The following is a 24,311-nucleotide window of genomic DNA, read 5'->3' as shown; positions in this document are numbered from 1 at the left end:
TTCGGTTCATCATAGACTCTATTACTCGCTGCTCTCCATCACGTCGTCCTGCACCAAAATCATGACTCAGTCTACTGAGTGTACCGCTTCTGGGTGCTTGAGCTCCCCGGCTGATAGCAAGGTTTGTTCAAAGAAAAAAAAAACACCGGATCTTTGCACTTTAAGTGTCGCAGTTGGGGCTTTTTCTCTGACATGTTCCATAGATGCCGGGTGTTCGATGCCCAAACTGTATGGCCCAAGGCCAGGAAGTCTGGGTGATTCCTGGAAAGAGCTGCCATATCTGTCACACACCATGTGCATGATTTCTCATGCATCTTGCTCTAAACACGGGGAGAGGGGATAAGAAAATGATTACAACAATAGAACCAAAGAGATCAGGACATTCAACTGCCCTGTGAGGAATGTTGTGGACTTGGAAGGGGTATTCACGTTTGACTTATAATTCCTATACCGGAGTTTTGAATTGTATACGGAAAAGCCCTGCGTTCTGTAGTGACCCAGAAGGGGAATGAGACTCAGGCCGCAGTTCCCATACAATTCTCACTTTGCTTTGGTTGCTAAGTCGATCACTTGGATTTTCTATTTCTTGTTGCCTGCTTCTTGCCTGCTTTTTGTCCGCTTTTTGTCCGCTTTGCTGCTTTCTGTTGATTTGCTGCTTGCGTCTTTTTTTTCTGATTTCACTTTCGGTTTTGTCATGTCAACCATCTGCGACTCCGCCCTCATGATGAATTTCCTGGGTTATGTTCTGCGATGATTTTATGATTATATTAATTCGATATTGAAATAAGTCTTTTTGTGATTAACAAAACTAAAACTTTTGCACTGTTCCCTTCAGCAACCACGTTGACAGTCACTACCTTTGATCAAATACATAGATCTAGTGCCACGTGACGTGTGGAGCTGACATCATCCCTTTCTTCTCAGCGTCTTCATTAGTAAACAGCGTCTTCCATTCACGCCTGTGATTCAGTTTTACTTAAACTTAGTGGGCAGAAACTTCAGCCCGTTAAAAAAACCAGAAATTTGGACTGCACAATGTCACAAACTTACCCCATCGGCACTCGCTCTGAGAGCGAGCGTCTGGTGAAGGAGTGGGGATTTCGCCACGTCTTTACTTGGTCAGATGGGAGGTATGGTCTCGTCTACGAGTAATGAGCAGGAAGGGTTTGTGTGCTGATATAGAGAGAGGGTTATTAGCAATGCTTACTACTCTCCTCATACCCACGGAGGTCTTACAACTCATTTAATCCGCCGGGGCTCTCTGACGATCACCTATCCAGAAGACAATGCCAAGCTGCATAACGGAGAAGTCAAGAAGGAGACTTTTGGTGTCGGAGCACGAATCGATGTACCGGCTGGGAAAGTTCATGAAGTTTGGATTGGGGAGGATGGATGTGAATATGTCATTGGAGAGTAGGAGCTAAGCGTGGTCGGTGCCCTCTATCTACTCAACGACACTTGCATTAATGATATATCTCTGAATGTCATGGCGGATTTTCTGATATAATATGCGAAGAAAATAATGTCATGGATGTTTCAACATCCTTCAGTGATATAGAAGTGTATAGTTTATTTATTCTTTTATCTCATGAATTGCGAACGATTGACAAAATGGTCGAATATTGAAAATTTTGAGCCAAATACGCCAGAAAGGTCTTAGCAATTTTCTAATGCAAGAAGCGGAAGTCAACTCTGTTATGAAAATGTGAGTACTTTGTCTTCGAGAGCCTTGGATGGGACTGATACGCACCTCTTATTGCCAAGATGTTGATTTTCAGCAACATATCGCTCTCTTTCTTCACTCGACATATTATCCCAGACTGCAGCATTTTGCCTATTTGGATGCAATATTAGCAACAATCAACTTCACTAAGCATAATCCATCAACATACTTGTTTCGCCACACGTAGTAAAACTTGGCTACAATGAACATCACCAAGCTGTATGCTGCAATGGCAATCAGCACCTTATTGCCGGTGCGATAATAGGGCTTGTCGTTTTCACGGTAGATCTACAACTCAAGTCAGCGACATCCACTGTGATTTCTCACTTGTTATGACACCAGACTGTACGTACATTGTTACCGATGATATTGCTCACTTGGACCATCATGTTGTATAGAGCGGTGGCGACAGTTCTTGTACGTACTGTACCTGCGTTGCGAGAGGTGATGGCGACAATGATTGCATGCACATATGGCATTCCAATCAGCAATGTCAGCAGTGACCAGCGAGTCCAGGTACTGGCTCCATCAGGCAGCACCTCAAGCGCAATCAGAAGAATCAAAGCCCAGGCCTCGCTAACGACGCCCAGAAGGAGTCGCTGATTAAAGCGCTCTGAGACCCACGTCCAGAACAGCAAGTTGGCGATGAAGATAACGTAGGCGGGGATACTCAGCAGGTTGGTGTGGAAAGTGCTGAAGCCGAGGGACTTCAACTCGAGACTGATGTAGCTCGTGGCGGGTGTGTTCGGAATCAACCACGACAGACCAAGCAGATAAATGACCCACATGTCATAATCCTTCAGGGCATGCCAGAGCATGCGGGGCGTAACTGGTTGACGGTTGTGCATGCCCCCCTTACTGGGGTCGTCCCGAAGCACGCGGTTCACCATGATCTTTTCCTCGCGTTCATTGAACCAACCGTCCTTTCCTCGGAACAGGCCAGCTGTTTGTGTCGGGGATGGTGGCATCCAAAAAGCGGCGATCACACCAATCACGCCGGTTATCAGGCCTTCAAAGGCGAACAAGTACCGCCAACCTCCTGTTCCATCGGAATTCCGGATATGGAGGAAGCCAAACGCTAAAAAGGCACTCACAATCGAAGTGGCCTGGTACGCGACCCAGAAATAGCTGAGCCGGATTGGGAGCTCCTTCGATTTATACCAGAATGACAAGAAGAGAATGGTGTCGGGGATGCTGTGATAAGTTAACCTTCCGTATGCGGCCTTTTCTCCCTCGACCTTTTTTTCGGGGACAACCTACAAGCCACCCTCCAGCAGACCCAGCAGCGCTCGCAGGCCGAAGTAAGCACTACGATTCCGCACGAATGCTTGACAGGCTGCGACCAAGCTCCAGGATACCATCTGGATGGGAATCCAGCGGTCAGGTCCAAGCCATTTGGACAGTAATTGCGACGGAAGTTCCGCAAATAGGAAAGTCAGGAAGAAAATCGTCTGTCCCGTATTATAGTCATTGGTGTTCATGCCCAGATCGGCCAGCATGTTGTCAGATGTGGCCTGAACCACATTTCCTCGATCTAGCTGGAGAGCGAAGAAGGTGACACATGCAAATGTGCAGACTCTCCAATCAATCTATGGAAGAGCGTCAGTCACCCTTTTAAGTGCTGAGATTGAATCATGGACACGAGGTGCCTGCTGCTACCATACCTTTTTTACGACTGCCTTCTCTTCATCCTCTGTCCATTCAAATTCCGGGTCCCAGCGATGGATGCCCTCATATTCGGGAATGGGTTTATAGTATCGAGGGTCTTCGGTGGTGTCAAATGCACAGTCGGACGGCTTGATCCGTCCCCTTCGGCTCTCCAGCGACGACACTGAGGCCGAATCGCTTGTTGCAGAGACCTGAGAAGCATCCTTTGAGCCATAGTCTTTGGCACCCGCATCAAACTTGGTCTCCTCAATCGTCATCTTGACGGGAATTTGAATAGGAGTTGGGACCTGGAACTATGGATGGGCTTTCCCGTGCCGCGGATGGGCCAGCTATAAAGCTCCAAAAACGGCGATCAAGAAAGCTTCAAGCTCACGACCCTCGAGCACGCCATCGTGTAGTTGATTCAGCGCGTACGCCTTCACCTGCGCGGTTGCCCCTCGTTAGGTGGAGATAACGCGAACAAGGTCGATCTGCTCGGCCAGTCGTTCATGGTAGAACCCGGAAGGTGTCGGAAATGGCTGTCTTGGAATGAGGGGAAGAGACAAATGTCATTTTGAGTCCCAATGGCGTCTTTCTTCCCACTCCACATGGCAGCGGAGTTGGAATCGAGGATGAATTCCCTGTTGTCGGACCCGGCGCGGATCGATGCCGCGCTGGTGACGGACGGGGACGAATCCGCCAACGCCAATTCTAGGCATGATCAGATCGCTTGGCGAGATAGCACGTTGCATTGTTCTGTACGTCTACAGTCGAAACAGCCGGCTTCTCATGCCCGCTGGATTGAACTTTTGGCCAGATCACGCAAGTGGAGATAAAGTGACGCGAGGTTGGACGAGTCGCGGGCGGCCCGTCGGGTTGAACTCCGACTCCACTGGCTCAAGCGGGGCTCCACTGCTACGACTCCTGACCCAGGCATTATCAATCGCTGAATGGAGCAAGGTAGGGTGGATTTCCTTGAGAGAATCGATACAGTGGAGTTGTGGTCAACCCAGAATCCAGAACACGGAACACGCCCAGAGATAGAAAAGGAAGGACTGCGTATCGCATACTGCTTGGCACGACCGTGCTCACGATCGGGGCTGGATTGAACCTTGCACGAGCAACAAAGATCCAGTACAGGTAAAGAAGACGCGTGGAAATGGAGAATAGATATGGACACAGATCTAGACCCTCTATTGGGGATCTATGACCTGCCGGCTACTGCTGTGATCTCACCTCTCTCTGTTTCATCTCTCTCGACTCTTTTTCGTGGGACCTAGTGCTTTTGATGAAGCTGGTATATCGTCCCAATGTATGTTTTATGAAGGTGTGGGTGAGATTCAATCCACCCTTTTCTTCTCCGGTGGGCTTGGCTTGCCATGCTTCTATATCCTCCAAGTGGTGGCACAACCTGCTGCGATCGGCCTGGTGTGTTGAGAGCACGGATATACTGAGCTGTATCGGTACCATTGGAAGCTATGATCTGGGTTCTGGGCGTGCATCTATTTCCAGAATCATGACCAGGGGCTCCTTGTAGGGGTCGTGCCCAGGGTCTATTGAGCTCATCCTGGTTGGCTCCAATACACGCACTCAAGGTTCAAATTGGGCCACTGCCTTCAAATCTTCCAAACACCACCTTAACCGAGATTGACTGAATCAATTGACACCAATGATATCGATCCTTTTCCCTGATGTGAAAAAAAAGAACTTGCTCCTATGGCTTTCTCTTGCCAATCCATTCGAGCGCCAAAAGCCTGCAGTCTTGCCTCTACCTACTCCATACTTGACTCCATCTGCCCACACGATATGCCAGTCAGTCGACGGTCAGTATCAGGCAAGATAACAGATTAAGTTTGGACGATGCAGAGTCATGTTAGCGCAAGATCCCAGGCCATAGACGGACCGTGGGGAGGCGTTGCGACAAGAGTTGTCTGTGACGCCATTCCGACCCAATGGAGGGCCAGGATCACCTTCTCATCCTGGCGTCTAGGGTTAAAAGACACTTGAAAGACGACAAGTACTCCCAAGGAACTCGAGGGGAGGTGGGGGGGCGCGTAAAATGACCCGATCGACAACGCTCCTGTTGTCGAGATGTCGCACGCAAGCTGAAGGCGTATTTCGGGATTCGCCATGCCAGCACGCCATAGTCCACCAGCATAACATAAACCCTCGCCAACTCACCCGCACGGCCGCACGACTAGCACACCCGACCCGTCCGCTCTATGTGCACGCAATGCTTTATGCTCTATACTCCGTGCCCTGTACCATATTTTCATAGACAAATGCTCCGTAATCCCCTACGTATACCATTTATTAGACTCCTTCCACGTCCGCGTCCATTCCGGCAACCCTATACGAGGCGCGAGAATCGTAGCACCGCAGTTGGGACATTTCGTGCTGATCGCAACCTTCTAGAACCTTGAACCTTCATCTCTCGCCCGATAGGCCGACGTCTCACCCCCGCAGACATGGCATCATCCGCCATTCTCGGATTCAAGATGCCGAACAATGTATATAAAGGCGGAGTTGGTGGCTTTTCACCAAATGCATAGTCATTACCTCAGCGGCCAGCATACAAGCCGTATCAGATCTTAATTTCAGTCATAATATATTCTAGTCTTTTCGACTGCCGAGGCACCTGGACGATCCCAAAAAATCCCACGACTCCCCCCCCCTCTCCTCCATACACACGTATACCATGGCGCCTTCCATCACCGAGACCATCTCGCTTCGCGCCCCGACTGTTTCAGTGCCCTTTAAGACCGGCACGGGCCACAACAAGGAGAATTTGATCGGATACAAGTATGAAAAAGAAGCCGAGCTGAAGGGAACGGATAAGCTGCCCCCAGCTTCCTTCCCGAACTATTTGCCCGTGTGGGATAACGAGACCGAAAGGTATAGTCCAGCCATCAAAAACTAAATATGAAAAATAGAAAATTGAAAAACAAGAACCACACTCATGTATGGATATCTGGATCAATAGATACCCTCCTCTGGAACCCTTTGAGCATTATGACCATGGCAAGGATGCCGACCCAGCCTTCCCTGACCTGTTTCCCAAGGGCCAGGCGGAAGTGGACGAGATTACACCCTTCATCGGCTCCGAGATCCACGGTGTGCAATTAAGCCAGCTATCCAAGGCCGGCAAGGATCAATTGGCTCTCTATGTGGCCCAGCGACGAGTCGTCGGTATGGCACCCATCACGCACTTCCCCCTCCCCATCCTCCACCGCGGCACCAGGTAGATATCTTAAGATATCACCATCTATAAATCTTGGTAGACTAATCACACAATGCGATGAATCTCCAGCCTTCCGAGACCAAGACTTCGCCTCGTTGCCGATCCAGGAAGCCGTCGATTACGCTGGCTACTTCGGCCGCCACCACATTCACCAGACCTCCGGAGCCCCCAAGGGCTTCCCTGAAATCCATCTCGTCTTCCGCGGCGCAGACGACCGCACCGGCGCCACTTTCCTTGAGCAGCGCACCAACACCATTACCTGGCATTCGGATGTCACCTTCGAGAGGCAACCGCCCGGAACGACCTTCTTGTATGTTCTCGACGGTCCTTCGACTGGCGGCGATACGCTCTTCGGCGACATGGTCCAGGCCTACAAGCGCCTATCACCCGAGTTCCGCAAGCGACTGCACGGCCTGCGTGCGGTGCACTCGGGCGTGGAGCAGGTCAACGCCAGTCTGAACGGGGGAGGCATTGCGCGTCGCGAGCCGATTACCTCGGAGCATCCGATTGTCCGCACGCACCCGGTGACGGGGGAGAAGGCGCTCTACGTCAACCCGCAGTGTGAGTGGATCCCCCAGAAAAAGAGAGAGAGGTAGAAAGAGAATGTAGGTGCGAAGGAAGCGATATGCTGACTGTGTGTGGATGGGGAATGCAGTTACTCGGTACATTGTTGGATATAAGAAAGAAGAATCCGACTTTCTACTGAAGTTCTTGTACGACCACATTGCTCTGTCGCAGGACCTGCAGGCCCGTATCCGCTGGAAGGCCGGGACCGTTGTTGTGTGGGATGTAAGTGAAATGATGATGCCAGCAATTGGCCATTCCAGCAGATACTAATGGGTGCTAGAACCGCCTCGCTTGCCACTCCGCCGTCTTTGATTGGGAAGATGGTCAGAGACGGCATATCGCCCGTCTCACACCACAAGCCGAGGCGCCTTATGAGACCCCGTTCGAGGGATAAAGGAAGGGTTGGAGACCGTTCTGTGTGATTGATGGAGAATTCCTGAACGGCTTTAAATTATGATGATACCAGATCGACAAAATGAACCGTTGAATGCTAGACAGCGGCGCGTCACTAGGAGATCAGATGTCCTTGAGTGCGATCCTCTACTTAAGCGTAGCCATGTACATCTGCCAGCACTGTAGTTATGCAACTATTTGTAATTCGCTGACCAGTTCCACTAGTTATGTACAAGATTGAGCGCCTGGTGATTTTTAAGGAAGTCGATCACGATTAAAACGATTCAGCAGTCCAACCTGCCATTCGTTGAACCGTCTGGCTGTCGAAGGTAGCATTTGATTGCTTCCACGCAAAGCACCATTCAAAGCATCGTAGATCATCGACGGCAGCTCTAATTCTTCCACAGACAAAGGCGACGGTACACCAAGATCAGGTGCAAGCAACTTATCAACGTCGCCCACTTCTTGAAATAAGACCTTCATCGCCTGCTGGGCATTGAAACTATGGCTGGACCCAGAGTTGGAATATATCAAGTCTGGATTGAATACCCAGAGCTGATTATTGGGTTAGCACCTGTGAATCAAAAGTCTGCGATTTCTATACGTACCAGTAAACCACATTTCTGTCCTCGGTGAACTACAAATCGTCGTGCGCTCTCCCTTTCAACTAATTCCAACAACTGGGCGGCGATGATCATTTCTGTTGGATGGCTTTGCCATTCTTCGCTGTTTGTGACATCGCCCCATGCGCGGGTATTTAACGACACATTTGCTTTGAGCAACCGCCAGCCATGGGCAGATGGATCGTCCATTCCCACAATGGCGTTGCACTTCTCACAATTGAGCGTCCTCTTTGCCCAGGCATTTTGATTTGAACCGGTACTGTCTTCTTGATCTCCCTGAGATACACGTACTGTTAGTGACCTATTTTTCTGACAATGGGAACTTATGAATTCCGGGCAATCGATGTATTTGACTTCAGGGTTTGGTGTTTACAAGAAAATCTTCCACAGAATCAGAAAATAGGCACACAAGTGTGAGATGTACCTCTTCGAGATCACAACAGTTCCACTACTCTGGGAAAGGGATGGGAACCCAGAGCCCAACTGTCATTGAAATAAAAAGGGTGCCAGAAGTAGCAATTCAATGAGGACGAGAGCCAGTACACTTGAAGGCAGTGAGCAGTGAGAGTGAAATTCATCTAGCGAGAGAGAATAACTACACACAAAGCCGTTTTACCAAAAAGCCGACCCGGTTAGCGTCCGAATCGAAGTGCGACGTGGCACAGTGTATTGATTTAGGGCAATAGTATCGGTGGCCACCCCATGGACACGAAGTGGCCTCCTTCTGAGTTGCCCGGTAGAACAGCAAAGGGGAGCGTGGGGATGTCACAAATAAAAGGGTTGTTTTATCCAATCAAAAACAATGAAAGGGAGGGGGCGGGTAGAAAGTATACCTTTTTCAAGTTCATACAGTTGGTTTCGGCAAGAAGAAAGGTAGCCACGTCGATCAGAACTGTTCCCGAGATGGCCTCTACACGACTCGCAGCTCCATATCCCTTGATCTGGGCATTTTGCTCCTCGATCCTGAGAGCCGCAGTGGCTTGGGCCTCGATGTCGTCTTCGTGGGGATCAGGCTTGTGGCAATGCCAAAAGTCCATCATCTCAGCCCAGTTTCCACTGGGGAGGTCTTTCCAAAGCCACTCCAGCGGGCCACTTTGGGTCTGATTATGCTGACTTGGATCGGTCTTTGCTGTATTCAAGAACCCAGTACCACATACTCGGCATCGAATTCGCGTCGAGGACGACATATCTGCAGCAGTCCATGGGACATAATAATCTATTAGTTCATCCCGAGGCTTCAATGCCTGATCGTTTGGTTCAATCTGCATCCTGAAAGAGTATTCATGATTGAACCCAGGGCCAGGTGGTTTTGCTGTGGGGGCTGTGTTTAGATTCAGCGTCCGCCGAGTTGCATCGCTGACGCGTGCTGGCAGCTTGATAGTTTCAGTCACATGCTGAAACGGATCAGGCAAAGAGACTGTAACTGCACTCCGAGATTCTGAGAGCTGGATTAGGGGCTGGATTCCATCAAACGTTCGGCTTTCCGGGCAGGAGATGTAAAGTGTGATTTGGCGGATGTTCGGCAAAAGCTCGGCGTGAAGGTTCAGGGACACATTTGCATCATGTGGCCCTGTTACACTGGACATGTCCACTCTCACACGCCCCGAGTCTTAGTAGAGGGCAAATTCGATCCTCCAATTCGGAATCAAGGAGCTTGGATGAGATTAGCAACTTTGTGTGTGATGCCTTCGTGGCATGAAGCAGCACCGTTGTCCACTGTCGCGGCTGGGATTTCTGGGCACAAATTGTGCAAACAAGGTCACGTGGTTCTCGTCCCAGAACCATGTCATTGCCAGCTCAACTATCCTACGTATTTTTTGGCTTGTTTTAAACAATCGGTGGAAAAACATGCAAGCGTTATGAACCAGGTATTTAAACTTTTCATGATATTCAAGATAAAAGTGAATCCTTTGATAGACGGAACTAGTCAATCACTGGGAAATATTCACCGACACTGTATGCAAAGCTTTCGACCGGAGTTTCAAAACGTCAAGTACGACATGCAAGTTCAGGCTAGAAAAAGATGCAGAGCAAGATTAGAAGAAATCATTAGACAAAACCGCCCCATCCACTGAACTCCTCAGCAAATTTCACTGCCGCTTTCAAGTAGAAGCTTTCATGGTCGCCCCATGTTGAAGCAGCTTCTTGCAATGCGCGAATGGCCTTCACATAATGTGAATCAGTCGAGTATTTCCCTTTGACAGCCTGTTTCGATGCCCAGCTCCACCCTCTTCCTTTCAGCTCGAACTTGCTTATTTTGTCAAATGAAATTTCGGGGCGCAACTGGGAGATAAATATCGCCAGTGTCACAAGCCACCATTGTCGCACGAGAGAAATTTGGAATTTTGGCGGAATCAATGGTAGAAGAACTCTAACAGCGTGACTGGTTGTTAGAACATGAACAAAGAAAAAAATCGTACTGCTCGGTTGAGTCCTCGTGAGTTGCGACGAGGAGGGCAGCGGCAAGCTCTTGGCTCTCGCGGAACTGTTCCATTGGATTCTCAACCTTCCAGGCATTCCAATGATTTAAGAGTACAGCTTCATGGCTTTCAAAAAGCTTCTGCATATTGTGGTCACCCGGGGTAACGAACAGCCCGTTGAGCTTCTTGTCGGCTCGAACCTTATCAAGAATCTCCAAGAAAGAAGTTGAATGATAAGATGGCTCAGTCTGTGAGGATATCGGGTCATCAAGGTAGTTGTGAACGCTATTGTAGCATGTTGCTGCTAGACCTAGAGCTTCCATCGCAAGCTCACGGCTAGACATCTCAAATGCATAGGCAAGGTGAATTAATGGATGACCAACTATCCAGAACAGGTTAGTTTTCTTGCTCTCTTCTTGGATAACAACATTTCTAGAAAGGATATTGCCATACGATCAGCCATAATGGAATTGAACACAGGTTCTTTCCCCGAGAATAAGTACTCTGCAACTACTTGCTTCCAGTCGTAGCCGAGTCGAACCATTTCATCTTCAAAAAAGTCCACGAAGGCCTTTTGGTATCTGGGGGAGTTGGTAACGATCAGCGGGGCAGAACGAGTATGAGGACACCAGGAAAGGAAACATACTCCCGACGTCCTAAATGGTCTCTCCAGTCATAATTTGTGACCTCTGCAGGAGAGTCAACCCATTCATCTAGCAGCTTAGACTCGCTTTCGTAAACCCGAGCCAGATCACCTTCGTCTGCGCCTTGCAGGTACGCAGCACTCAGAAGCTAGATACGGAGTCAGCTAGGTGGCCAGAATGTCAAGTAGAGCGAACAGCTATAATGACACGTACGTGAGGAGCATGATTATGGAATTTTCGGTCGTTGTAGAGAATAGCATGATTCGCATGGTTGAGCTTGAGCAGGTGCTTTAACGCCCGTGCGGGCTTCTCATGAGCTGCCTCGAGGTCGTGAATCTTGACCGATGATACATGGATAGCCTGTTTCTGGCCCCAAGAAAATATGTTCAGGGAGCGCAATGAAGGTATCGGAACTTGAAACATTATCGGATTGGTGTGGCGTGGCGCGTTTCTGCGTGGCTTCTGTGTTCAATCACCAGTGGGGAAATTCAATGTAGCCCGAGACGCGAAGCGTGCACACCGCGAGATGCACTTTGGGAGTCAACAAAAGCTAAGATATGATGACTTCCTTTTGTGGTGAGTTCTGTAGTAGGTCTTTCCGTGAGCGTCTTTTTTAACATCAGCCCATCTCCATCTCAACGGAGTCTGGGATCCACGATTGTTGGGAACTGGCCTAAGGCATGAGTGGCCATGGGTTTATGACGTAATACACTCACGTGACCTTGGTGTATACACTTGTTCGAAGTAAATATTAAAGAGCGAAATTTATGTCTGATTCAGCTAAATAATCATCTACATATCTAAAGTATCGATATCTATATTCATCTAGGCCTTTTGTTCAACCATAGGGATTGGCTGTTCGGGCTGGACACCAACCTGCCCTGAAAGCACCTCCACCTCGATTCGTGGGCCAACAAAGTTTTTGCGACCGTCAAAGATCCAGGTGATTGTGGAAATAATGAAGACGATTGCAAAAGCTGCAACACAGTAATCTGTTGTTTGTCAGTATTCTTTCTAAGATCTTGATGAAGATAGTTTAATGACATACTCATGTTGCTACCAGTAGCAGGCAACTCCGGAGGGAAGAGGAAAAGCACAGTAGTTAAGCTAACGTAGACCAAAGATATCTGCCATATTTGTTAGTAAAATTCTCTCTATTTTTGATCAGATAATGCCTTACAATATTTAGAATCCAGCCAAGCCAGTTGGAGAGGACAAAAGGCCTTTCGGGGAGCATATTGCGTCCTCGGAAACAATTAATGGCGATCGGAATACCATATGCAAGATCCAGCATAACGACCGACGACGAGACAATAGCATTGAATGCACTAGTAGATGTAAGCGTTTGAATTTGTATTGTTCAACAATTATGCTTACCTAGAAGATCCCAGGAATATTAGGCCGAAAATGATAACAAGGATCCAGTTGAGATAAAGTGAGTTCAAAGGGACTTTCAGCTTCGGGTGGACTCGGGCGAAGAAATGAGAAAATGGAAGACCACCGTCTCTGGCAAATGCATAGCACATGCGACTGCTAGTAGTCATGATCGCAGTAGTAGCAAAAAGCATGCAGACGAGAGGAAAAATCAACAGACAGACAGCGCCCGCATTGTTTTGAGTTGCGTTCTTCAGAATTGCCAGGAGGGGACCAGCCGCAGAGTCAATAATATCGGTGATGTTACCTGCCACAAATAACAGCACAACCAGGAAAATGGTACCCGTCACAGTACCGATCCCCACGCAGGCAATCATAATCTTGGGTCCTTCTACCGAAGGATTAGGGATTTCTGAGAATTGTCAGCTTCAATTGTTAATCACCATAAGTTTTGAGGTTTCTCGGTACCTTCAATCATATGGGCAACACCGTCCTATTATTATTATTATTCAATTAGTCCCTCTTTTCTAGGAATACTTTGAATAATTCAATCACTTACAAATCCAGTCACACCAAGTCCACCTTGCAAGAGCTATTTCATTGTTATTGGACAACGCCTAATCGTCGATGGCTCGAGTTACTTACACCAAGCAACCAGGCAATACCGTCCGGCCATCCGGTCGAGTTGATGAAGTCACGGAAAACAAAGCTAGACACATCAGTATGAACTTTTCACGAATCTTAGAATTGAAAATGCATACTCTCCAGTATTGTAGTTGGGTGAGGAGCAAGCGAGAACAGTAATACAAATAACCGTGAAACCGCTAAGTGACCAAATAACTTGGATACCCCGTCAGTGAAGATGAAAACAACTTCTCAGTTAATTGGATCCTCACAGGCAGTTTTGTTGAAATATGGTAAAATGTTGTTCATCAGAGCGTTGATGGTGAATCCGGCGATGTTATAGGCAACGTAGATCAGAAATTGGTGCCAGTTCTGGGCTTCATAATTCTATTAGAATGTTAGAGCTGACCTTTATACTAAGAAGACAGAATACTTACTGGATTCATCAAAGAAATAACTCCCAGCACCAGCTGGCTCCCGAGCAATCCACCGGTTGCCACCAGGGCCACCCAGCCGGAGCAGTTCACCCAGCCTGTGATCCAAGAAAGAATAGGCACCCATCGCTCCCAAGAGACTGAATGAAAAGTTAGTCATCAGTCTGTCTCTCAGATTACAACAAAAAATGGAGAAATAAACTTACTAACTGCCACCCAGTGGTATTGGCCACCGGCACTATCCTTATGGTTAGTTCGACTGTGAATCGTTTTTAATGCATTCTTGTTGATGGCACCCACGTAGGATAGGCGGACAGGAATTCCGCGAGAGATGCAGCCATGCATAAATTACAAACACCTGCAGTCACGAGGCCTAGTATTCATAGTTTAGCAAATCTCCAGCGGACGACCAGGTCGAAAAGTGACTAACCCCAGACAACACTGGCTGGGCCTCCCGATGGCAAACTAAGGGACAAACTCGCGGACAACGCGGTCCATGACTGCCAGCCAGAAATTCTTCAGTAATTCATTCCTAGGAAAATAGGGTTCAATGGGTTACGACAAGGCACTTACATTCAAAATGGCAAATGCCAGACCCAACATTGATCTAGAATAGATATCAGAACAATTGAATCTGTGATCAGGCCGTCGATACGCAAAATCAAAAGAGCTTTCACATACAACAAGGAGAATTGGCGTTTCAATTCGCCCTTGTGACCCATTTGGGCCAATTGGGTCTCATCGTCGAGGTTTTCTTTCATTCTAACGGGTTTGGTTTTCTGCCCGAATGCAAAGAAAAAAGCGAAGGAAGAAGACTGACAGGCTTGGGGGGAAAGCGCAGAGAAAAGGATATCGGTCCGACATGACGACACGCATTCGACTATCACCTTCCGTCCGAGTCTTCTCCACGCCGAATAACGCGGGGGGCTGTTAGCACACCATCATACAATCGCGCCCTGTTAGGTAATGGATTTGGGGTAACCGGAACTCATCGCGCGGTTTCGATCGCCCCCAGATAATAATGTCCCGGGCTTTTGATTGGCCTGGATGGCCGATTCACGGCGATTTTGGCCACTCACCGAAAAAGTTGGCCTTTTGTCGATCAAGGCGTTGGGTTCCCGCGCCCGGCGAAACTGAAAACATGGCGCAGGGCGGACGCCCGGAGCTTATCCTTCCTTTTCCGCCCTATTGGTCCCAAGTATATCCACCTCGCGCGGGGAGACACAGTCTGCTCGGGGTAAGTTGGCCGGTTTGTGCTACAAAAACATGGAGAAGCGCACATTTCAAAGGCGAATCCTGGAGAAGATCGAGGTTTGATTCAATTTCTTCACGCTCATGATCTCGACCCTTTTGCCACCGTACGGCCATGGTTGTCCGAATAGGAGGTTGCTCCTATCTGGCCTCCGAGATGACTGGGTCAAGGTGGAGCAGTGGGCCATCCTCGAAGGTTCCTATCTCTCTGAAATCTGACCAAATCTGCCTATGTAAAAGATAATCGTTTTTCACCGAGGTACATACCGGGGTTTGCTGGGACGACTCCACCGGGTCCTTTGTTCAGGAAAGTGTTAATATCGGACGCTAGAGTTCGTGAAATTGGCTCTATGCCCCTTTGTGTCAATGGAAAAGTCTCGTTAAGTCGGAACCATAGGAAAATAGGCACGGCAGCTTGCAGGACCGCGCTGATCGGCTTTTTCTGGAAGCCTGCCCCCACCTCCCCTAGGAATTTGGAGTCCAGAACCGCGCGGAATTAAAGTTGCTCGGTACAAATCCACCATGCTACAACCTTCCTGGAAAATTACGGCTTATGAATCGAACCGCTGAGCAGAATGGTTGATAGGCTTTGATTGGTCGTTCATTGGCCTTTCATTGCATGGGTTGGAACACCTTAACATCCACCTACGGCTCTTTTGGTACGAGATGGTTTACTTCTGCACCCTGAGCCATAAAACTGTCACAAAAATCACGAAGAAACATTTCCAAAATTCACATTGGACAGGGCTACTTTGATAAGAAAGTGATATTCTCTTGCACTACTATCAATCACGCCGTAACATGTATATTGTGCTACGACCGAGTTGTTCACCGGAGCAGATAAGTGATGCCTGTTAGACAAGCTGAAAGCAATATCATGTCATCTTCTATGTCCACCACATGTACTTAAATATTCAAAATGTAATCGAGCTCTCAGTATCAAAATTTGATACAACTGATATCGAAAGAGAAAAACAAAAGCCATGGTAGCCCAACTGCATTCAGAACAATGGCTGAGTTCGTATGCAGCCTCCTCCCAAATCCGGAGTCCGCTCCACCAACCCACTACGCAAAGTCCAATATTCGCAGAAATATACAACGATGTCTTGTTGAGGGGTGATTATTTAGCCGCGGTGGGATCTTCCATTACTAAATTTTCTTGGTGGATCAAAGAAATGTAAATATTCCCCAGTAGTAGTGGTCCCCGATGAATTTTCGGGCTCACACCCGCTGAATCCCCGGGAACAGATCCGACCCCGTGGAGAGTGTTGTTGGGTCCAGTGTAAGTCCACCAATCGACGACTACAATACCCCCCGAGGCTCCGTCAATTTATATTGACATTGGAGTGGCTCCATTTTTTTCGTCTTATGTATTGCAGCTCATGTCACATACGAGAATATCATGCTTTGACTAAGTTTCGGCCAATTCAGACTTACGAAATGATCTCGGTCCCGCAAGATTGATCTAGCATTTGTGAGAAAAGATGACCTTTTGCTGATTCTTGAATATAGGGTTATATATAAATCCGGTTCAAAACCTGTTGAAATCACTAATGATGTAAATTCTCGAGAGGCTCAATTCAAATTTTCATTAAAGGTCCTAGAAGAAGTGCAGAAGGGCAGAAAACATGGCAGCAGTGATACTAACAGGGGCACCAACCAGCACACTAGCAGCATTATTTCCAGTAGTTGTGGCTGTCACAGTCCCCGAGCTGGTAGAATTTTCGCTTCCACTGCTTGTCACCGAGCCAGTTGTAGTATTCGATGCTGTAGATTGGGTAAAGGGGGTATTGCTGTTGAAGGCGACCAGGTTGGAGGTAAACAGACTCAATGCGGATATCTGATTCGCCATACTATCATCTCCATCATATGCTTTTATATACCAGCGACCACTGCAGCGAGTGTCATCCTTGCCGCCAGTGCATCCCTGCGCGGCTGCGGTCGCCGTGCCTTTCAGCAATGGCAGGATTCCAGAAGATGTGTATGGAGCGACAACGCTAATCATTGCCAGGTCCTGTAGGAACGTGCCCTTCATATACTGTTGAATTTTATTGCATGTTTCGACAGCTTCGCACGTAATTTCGACCATGACCTTGCCATCAGCGTTGTTATACCCGTGATCAGGGAAGAACTGAGAACTGCTATTCAGAAGACCATCAAGACCAGTCTTCCACTTCCCTTTGCCATCGGTCTATATGATTTTAGTTTTGGTGTCTCTTGACCTCGGATGCTGAGTAGGACTCACAATATTGTACATATATGCCGCACCTGTCATATACACGCCATAGTTCCAAGACCAATGCCAGTCCCCATGATCAGTGCATTTAGTTTCGCAGGTCGTCGAGTCTGCGATTTTCCAGTCTGCAGTTTCTAGAAGTGGCGTAGTACTACTCCAATCCCAGACTTTCTCGGCCCAATCAGAGTATGTCTGGTTATTGGTGTACCGAGCTAGACGAGCAGCGAGCTCAAACAATCCACCGTTTGTAATGGCATTCTTGGTCGTATATCCAGCCTCGAAGGGCCAAATCTGCCAACGCATGCCACCGTTGCAGTTTTGATCATCCCAGCGGACAATGAGCTCATCAAACACGTTTTTCGCCAGTGTGGCCCAAGAAGGCATTGAAGATCGTTGAGGGAAGCCTAGCTCAGCGCCCGTCATTGCAGCAAGAGCCCACATAATCTGGTCGTCGTTTCCCAGATATGAGGAGTAATTGGCTGGGAAGTAATCGTCTTCTCCCCGTTGCCAATACATTCCGTCACTAATCAGCTCGTTGTTGGAGGAATCACCAGTATAATACCAGTATCTGATCATAGATTCGAATAATACACCACCCTCTGCCCAGCTTGTAGCCACATATCCGGGGATGTTGTTCGAATTTCTGTCATTGTAATCCGAAATCGTATTTTTAGCAACCACGGAAGCTGCGTTTTTGATCGAGGCTACTGGAATTCAGCGCCCTTTCTTTGGAGAAAGACGGATAGAAGACATACATTCACTGTTAATGTCCAAATTGATCGCCGATGTGCTGCCTGTCAGCAGAGTGACGGCGAACACCGTCTTCCAATTTTCGACAAGCATTGTGATCAATTCCCTGCGTCACTGGCTCATGGTGAAAATATTTGCGACTTGGAGACAGAAGGGGCTGAGCCTTATTTTATTAATAGCTCTCAATCGAAAGTGTGGTTCCGGAGGGCTACGGCCTTACTAGTGTGAAGCATTCTGTATTTAGAGGTTGCTAGTATCTTATGTCATTATTGGCCAAGAGACCCTGAATTCCATTACTGTGAGGCTCTGTATCCGGTCCCTTTAAGAGGGTAGGCCAGACTGCTGTTGAGTGGGGGGTGACCGAAGATTAATTTCGGTAATCTCCGTTTTCTGCTGGTTCTTCGACCCACTATGGTAAAGAAGCCCTCTTGATTGGACAAGTTTTACACATTGACCTACTTGCCCAAACTCCTCATAAAAAGGGGTAAAAGAGTGCCGAAGAGCCCGAATTTATGGTTTATGTCATATGGAGTTCCATGAACTCATTTGCCAAAGGCATCAATGCTGCTTGGCTGCAAGGAATTTCTTCTTAATTGAAAGTCTTTCAAGTGGTTTGAGCTCTTGGATCATATGTCTTGAAGCTGGTTGAGATGAATAGATATTCACACTCGGAATTCAGAAGCAAGTTATGACTACCGGTTTGCATTTTACATCCAGTTCAAACACGTTGCTGCGTGTAAGTTAGCAAAATGGAAGAACTGAGGGATCCAGGAATAAAGAAATATCTCCCTTTTGAGATGTCAGCATCTCCTACAAGGCTTTATGCCCCATTATCTACTCCATCATCGCCTAGGATAAATAGATAGCTTGCTGGCTATTTGACTCTCCTCGGCTCCCCGCTCCTGGTTGCTACAGTAGAACACTTTCATCTTGCTTCTCCCAGTCCCTCTCTCATTTGGGCTTTGACCTTTAGAAATGGCGAGGCTCACTGATAGCTCATGATGTTTTTCTTTCCCGGAGTATCATGTCGGTCCAGTGTCTGCTACCTGAGTTGTCAGTAAAAACTCATTATAAATTATGACACATAGAAGACCCAGCCAGAATGTTCTAATTTCGCAGCCTACCATATCTTTCATTATCATTTTCGATAAACTAGGTGCTACTTTATATAGAGAATAGGATATTTCTTGTTAGAACCGCGAAAACGTCGCTACAAACCACTTATTACCCTTCTCTATGAGTGAATATTAAATTAGATCAGATCTGCCCTCCGATAGCAGGATTCTGACTTGGCTGATAGATTGTAGTACTCGTGGGATAATGGTCCTCTGATTTGATTGAATCTGCCCCCGTAGCATGGTTGATTACTATTGAAGTCCAGATTCGAAAGTTAACCACTATTTATATCATAGAGCGGGGTTCAGATCATAAGATGAAAGAAGACCAGGCTGGACGACACTACTCATAATTCTAAACCATATAGAAGTCGAGAAAAAACCTCTTCCTTTAAACGAACCTGCTAGGTGAATATTCGCTGTTCATATGCAGTTGCGAATAATCCCGATGCCGCTATCAACAGATTCGAAATGATATCCTTGACAGTATGTGAATAAAGACCCTTAATAAACTTCCAACTCCAAAGGACTGAACACGAAGTTTGAATACGCATAGACCAAGCGTTGCCTTCTAAGGAGGGTGATCGCTCTCCTGAAGCAAACGGTGTTTCGGAGTGATGCAAATTAAACTGGGTGCCAGCCGCTTCGGACCCACCATTCGGATTATTGAGATTAGCGCCGAAACATCCATGCTAAACAGATGCAACTCGATAGATATTTTCCCTTTGATCGGCAACGGAAACCCCTAGTTCAACAAGCAGTATACCCTCGATCAGCGAGAACCCTGACAGTAGCCCAAAATGTAATTCTTATCGCGAAAGGCCATCGTTTCATCACGTTTTGTGCAGGGGTCAAGATTCCCGGTCCCTCCAGTAGGGAAATGAGCAGAGGGGACGGACCCACTAAAAGATTGTGTAGGGCCCCGTCTCTCCCCTGGTGGTAATTAGTTCACAAGGCGCCCCCGTAGTTCAAGGGAATTTGAATGGCATGGCCGCCACTTCTCATCAACTTCAGATGAACAGCAATTTCTGCTGCCTCTCTTTCTGGGGTACCTGAGCATGGCCTCAGCTACAGCCCAAGCCCGACCTATGCGGTGGGCATTACTCTGGATCGGACTAACTATCGTCATTCTTTCCTGGCTGAAACTTCGTGCCCCCCCTGATCTTTTGACAGAGGGACCCCAGCCGGCCTGGGACAACCAACAGACAGAGAGTGACCAGCAGGCCTGGAACAATCTCAACGACATCCAGAATGGAACTCTAGGGGTATGTCCATGAAGAGAATACACCTGTGTTGCTCTTTTTCGCTCACAGGGATTCTTCTAGGTTCAAAAAGTCTTCGTTATCAACTTCCCAGATCGAACAGATAAACGGGATAACATTATCTTGGCCTCCTCGCTGAGCGGATTTGTTGTCGACAGTGTTGATGGTGTGAGCCCAGAAGGAATCAACCCCAAAACATATCCATACGTATGTCCAAGAGTTGAACTTCTTCATTGCCTAATTGCCCCGCATCTGACTGGACCAAATTTTAGAACTGGAATTATGACCATTCATCGATCGATTATGCCCGCCGGCGAGCGCATTTAAATGTCATGCAACAGTAGGTGGCAGTCTAAACCGTATCTAGACACACCGGAATGCTAATGATTATTAGGATTGTTCAGCAAAGGCTTCAGAGTGCCATAGTTATGGTAGATGATGCCGACTGGGATGTATCCATTAAAACTCAACTTCAAAGCTTCGCTGTCGCAATCCGATCGCTTCAAGGGACGCATCACAACTCCACCTTTTCCCCTTATGGTGACGACTGGGATATCCTTTGGTTGGGACACTGCGGAGTTACTTGCAAGACCAACCAACCCTACTTCGTCACCCCACACGACCCGACTATTCCTATGCCCCGCCACTTCCTTCCTTATTGGCGCGATCCTCCAGACTTCGAGGGATTTGAGCGGCCAGATCATGCACGTCTCACATGTACTGCTAACGACGCTGCCTGTATACGATTCTACGCTGTCAGCTACCGTGGTGCTCAGCGCATTCTATCTGCTCTCTCGGTCAGTCCAGGCGGGCTCGCTGAGCAGATTGATATCGGGGCTGAACTAGACGTGTCTTTGGGTCGTATGTGTGGCCATGGGTACCTCCAATGCTTTGCTCCATACCCCTCCATGACAGGAGGTTATAAGCCCGCCGAGTACTCAAAACAGCCTCTTGATACGGAGGATGATGTCGCTCTAGAGTTCTTTGAACATGCCAGAAGTTGGGGCGTGATGTACAGCATAATGCTCAATATCAACAACATCTTGAATGGCAACCAATTTGTCCATGCAACATGGGACGATGTGGATGTGCCAGATGCTATCCCTGAGGAGATATATCTGAAGAGAGGGATGATGAATAGCCCCGGGCCACACAAGGAACCCATTCCATATGCTATTAAACAGTGGAGAAAGCATGTCCACATATCTCTCGATGAACCTTACCTTGAAGGAGAATGAAAGATGAATACGAGGCGAATCACAGTTTCATTGACATGAAGATTTTATGTCCCACTTTGATTTTTGAATTCTTTTTTTTTTGAAATCAAATCTACATTAGCTTATGTTAATCTGATAGTTCGGGAGATGTTCAACCAAAGGGTCCGCAATAACTATGCAAGAACCCATGGGAGTGTTTTCGCCCCCATTACTAGCCCATATATTACTGGCCGGCCTACAGACGGAGCCTTTCATCATCCCATCACTAGACCCGCAATCCAAAAATACCAGGAAACTCTCTAGCAGGAAGGATTCCTTCCACATTGACCTTGACTTTAGAGATCCACAGGCATGAGGAGCCGCATGTGTACTGTGCTACATTTAAACTGGGTTGTTTCTCAAGCAAAGACCCACAAACTCAATGTTACACAATACTGCAAAGCTGTTCAAAGCTCGACCTTCAAGCAAGATCGACGGGTAAATGCTTCGCTTATGCCGATTACCCGGCACATCCGCGGGGACCACCAAAATCCCCTTAGCCTCAACGCTAGGATCACAAGGCTTCGCTTCCGACCGATGGAAGTTTTTAGCGAGAGCACATCTCCGCCCTCTGACTCACGGCTTCTGGATTTCATCGAGTCAGGATTTGCGGAATTCACTCAAGCAGAATTTGAATGTATTGGGAAATTGGGGTAAAACTTTTCCTCAGGTATTTCTCTGCCAAGCCACCTAGCTGTCCATATCACGCTCGGTACCTTGTTCCGAGGGCGCGGACATAATATCTACTCCAGGCCAAGCATGATTTACAGCTAATAAGAGATAACTCATAATTTTTGCGCCAAAGTGAGACAAAATGCAACCCTTTGGTCCTTTGCTCACGCTAAAGTCCTCTTCCAACCTGGTAGGGGTCCAATGATTTCACATCATCCAGTTTTGTGGCTGAACTAGTCCAGTTCCTCGCCCCTTCGGCGATTGCTTAGGTCGTAAATAATGGGTCCAGGGGCCTATAGATTTATGCGAGGCTTGCCTGAGAGGTAATACAGTCGTTGCGGCTTAAAGAAAGAGTCTGGGTTCTTCCCCAGAGTTAGGCGAAAGAGATTTTCTTAATCACAACCATTGAGCTGGACTCGCTCTCTCAGTTCTTCATACAATTTAAGCTAGTGATCATCTTTGAGCTTTGTCAACGAAACGAATAAATACACCCGAAATGCGCTTCTCCGTTTTCTTCGCATCAGCGCTCGCTGCGTTAGTCGCTGCCGATAGCAGCACTACCACTGTTGGCCTCGTGATACCCGGATGGGATTTCACGGTTCCTTACTACACCAGCACCGCTGGTAGCGTCTCTGCAGTCGATGCTCTTGCAACTACATACTTGATCAGCTGCTTGAAGGACGCGCCTACGACCCTTTGTGACATCAAAGATCCCTGGACGCTCATTCAGGGTCCAGCAACCGTCAGCTATACAGGTGTCTATACGGGATGGATCAGCGGATCTGACGGCGTCACCGCAACTGAGGAATGGAACTGCAAGCTAAAGTCATACACCCTCTCTGCATCATGCGAAGTGAGCTACAAGGCCACTGGAACCAGTTATGGTTCCTCTTACAGCACGTCTTTTACTGCTTCGTCCTCCAACCTCCCGACCAAGTCGTTATCCATCGGTGGAATGCTCATCACCGGCGGTCTTTCCTCCCTTACTCAGCCTGCTGCTACCAAGACTCCCGATGCTGCGCCTGCGGCCTTGAAACCCTTGATCACTGCTGCACCGCTGGGTGCCGCTGCTGTCATTGCCATTGCCGGAGCGTTTTAGATGATTCCATGGAGTGTCATGCGGGGGGAAACCGAGATAACTCGAATATAAACCTGGAGATCTTTTATGTATACCCGAACCCAAGCGTTAGCCAGATGAATGGATATGATCAAAGGCAATCTAATTTCATCTACGTCGTAATCAATCCTAAACGCGAGACCCCGTGTCAGTGTAGTGAGGATTTTGCATGGACTTCGGGATGGCTGAGCTGTACTTGGATGATGACAATAGCCTTCCACATAGATGAGTTCGATATTATATGGGAGGCGCATATTTAAAAACACCTGGGTTGGGTTAACATCGTTGGAGTAACATCTAACTCTCCAAGATGTAGGCAGTCAATTGGTCTTGAGGTCAGATCCACACCCCTCTCTATTCTTCCGGTACCTATTACACGTAGTAGATTGGGCGTGGCCATGTTGATCTGATAATGAACCATTAAAGCGCCCCCCTCCCCGCTTCCGCCAAATTGATTGCAGGAAAGGTCGCTTGGCATCGGTCAGAAAACGCAAAACGGTAGAATGCGAGTGGTGCAGAGCGTATCAATTGACAGAAAAGGGTCTTAGATGATTGAACATCAGGTTCAGGAATAGCATGTACTAGACTGTTGGTCGGGGGAAAGAGCCTCCGTCTGATTATATATCCCCCCATCTTTTGATGATCTCAGACAACCAATCCATATGCACTAAAACGTGGGTCTAACTGAAAATCTGAAAGAGGCAAAAGCCGAGGGATGATACCGATATCTCATTTGTCAAAGGATTCCAGATTCTTCCCAACGACCCACATCTCGCAACCGCATTGGCGCACGAACACCCCCCCAACAAGCTGACAACCAACGCAACGGCAGATACGGAGTACTCCGTAAATCGCCGCGGATCATTTACCAAATAGAGAGTTGTGGCCAGCTGCGGAGGAACGTGAGATTTCTTTAAAAAGCGAAATTCAATCGCGTCGCAACCCTTTCATCACTTTCCACG

At 47.8% G+C, this 24,311-nt stretch overlaps 9 protein-coding genes across 9 annotated transcripts; 4 read left to right on the top strand and 5 right to left on the bottom strand.

The window, feature by feature from the left end:
- Window positions 1-1,035: 1,035 nt before the first annotated feature.
- N7462_001634 (uncharacterized protein) lies at window positions 1,036-1,417 on the top strand (the record flags this gene model as incomplete). Its single annotated transcript, XM_057073360.1, has 2 exons — window positions 1,036-1,130; window positions 1,183-1,417. The coding sequence occupies 2 exons, from the start codon at window positions 1,036-1,038 to the stop codon at window positions 1,415-1,417; spliced, it is 330 nt and encodes a 109-aa protein (XP_056937001.1).
- Window positions 1,418-1,667: 250 nt separating this feature from the next.
- On the bottom strand, window positions 1,668-3,648 carry N7462_001633 (putative transporter; the record flags this gene model as incomplete). The annotated part of the gene is made up of 6 exons (XM_057073359.1): window positions 1,668-1,692; window positions 1,751-1,834; window positions 1,893-2,011; window positions 2,077-2,917; window positions 2,984-3,312; window positions 3,388-3,648. The coding sequence occupies 6 exons, from the start codon at window positions 3,646-3,648 to the stop codon at window positions 1,668-1,670; spliced, it is 1,659 nt and encodes a 552-aa protein (XP_056937000.1).
- Window positions 3,649-6,068: 2,420 nt separating this feature from the next.
- On the top strand, window positions 6,069-7,572 carry N7462_001632 (TauD/TfdA dioxygenase family protein; the record flags this gene model as incomplete). The annotated part of the gene is made up of 5 exons (XM_057073358.1): window positions 6,069-6,265; window positions 6,354-6,611; window positions 6,652-7,172; window positions 7,267-7,400; window positions 7,459-7,572. The coding sequence occupies 5 exons, from the start codon at window positions 6,069-6,071 to the stop codon at window positions 7,570-7,572; spliced, it is 1,224 nt and encodes a 407-aa protein (XP_056936999.1).
- A 254-nt stretch (window positions 7,573-7,826) lies between these two features.
- Window positions 7,827-9,780, bottom strand: N7462_001631 (HECT-type E3 ubiquitin transferase; the record flags this gene model as incomplete). The annotated part of the gene is made up of 3 exons (XM_057073357.1): window positions 7,827-8,126; window positions 8,180-8,470; window positions 9,028-9,780. 3 exons carry the CDS (start codon window positions 9,778-9,780, stop codon window positions 7,827-7,829), a joined length of 1,344 nt encoding a protein of 447 aa, XP_056936998.1.
- A 463-nt stretch (window positions 9,781-10,243) lies between these two features.
- N7462_001630 (questin oxidase family protein) lies at window positions 10,244-11,681 on the bottom strand (the record flags this gene model as incomplete). The annotated part of the gene is made up of 5 exons (XM_057073356.1): window positions 10,244-10,565; window positions 10,615-10,996; window positions 11,068-11,195; window positions 11,261-11,406; window positions 11,472-11,681. The coding sequence occupies 5 exons, from the start codon at window positions 11,679-11,681 to the stop codon at window positions 10,244-10,246; spliced, it is 1,188 nt and encodes a 395-aa protein (XP_056936997.1).
- A 402-nt stretch (window positions 11,682-12,083) lies between these two features.
- N7462_001629 (GABA permease GabA) lies at window positions 12,084-14,451 on the bottom strand (the record flags this gene model as incomplete). Its single annotated transcript, XM_057073355.1, has 15 exons — window positions 12,084-12,250; window positions 12,307-12,385; window positions 12,439-12,586; window positions 12,636-13,044; window positions 13,101-13,125; window positions 13,192-13,224; window positions 13,278-13,341; window positions 13,394-13,472; window positions 13,529-13,643; window positions 13,694-13,830; window positions 13,897-13,928; window positions 13,991-14,063; window positions 14,121-14,190; window positions 14,264-14,297; window positions 14,372-14,451. The coding sequence occupies 15 exons, from the start codon at window positions 14,449-14,451 to the stop codon at window positions 12,084-12,086; spliced, it is 1,545 nt and encodes a 514-aa protein (XP_056936996.1).
- Window positions 14,452-16,541: 2,090 nt separating this feature from the next.
- Window positions 16,542-18,020, bottom strand: N7462_001628 (glycoside hydrolase family 76 protein; the record flags this gene model as incomplete). The annotated part of the gene is made up of 3 exons (XM_057073354.1): window positions 16,542-17,132; window positions 17,187-17,881; window positions 17,933-18,020. The coding sequence occupies 3 exons, from the start codon at window positions 18,018-18,020 to the stop codon at window positions 16,542-16,544; spliced, it is 1,374 nt and encodes a 457-aa protein (XP_056936995.1).
- A 2,110-nt stretch (window positions 18,021-20,130) lies between these two features.
- On the top strand, window positions 20,131-21,542 carry N7462_001627 (CAZyme family GT25; the record flags this gene model as incomplete). The annotated part of the gene is made up of 4 exons (XM_057073353.1): window positions 20,131-20,307; window positions 20,368-20,511; window positions 20,577-20,644; window positions 20,699-21,542. 4 exons carry the CDS (start codon window positions 20,131-20,133, stop codon window positions 21,540-21,542), a joined length of 1,233 nt encoding a protein of 410 aa, XP_056936994.1.
- A 1,186-nt stretch (window positions 21,543-22,728) lies between these two features.
- N7462_001626 (uncharacterized protein) lies at window positions 22,729-23,331 on the top strand (the record flags this gene model as incomplete). The annotated part of the gene is made up of 1 exon (XM_057073352.1): window positions 22,729-23,331. One exon carries the CDS (start codon window positions 22,729-22,731, stop codon window positions 23,329-23,331), a length of 603 nt encoding a protein of 200 aa, XP_056936993.1.
- Window positions 23,332-24,311: the final 980 nt, after the last annotated feature.

Source organism: Penicillium macrosclerotiorum, assembly GCF_028827735.1.
Source record: "Penicillium macrosclerotiorum strain IBT 26536 chromosome Unknown utg000002l_segment0_segment0, whole genome shotgun sequence".
NCBI lineage: Eukaryota > Fungi > Ascomycota > Eurotiomycetes > Eurotiales > Aspergillaceae > Penicillium > Penicillium macrosclerotiorum.
Note: the sequence above shows the minus strand (reverse complement) of the source record. Positions and strands in the feature narration are given on the sequence as shown.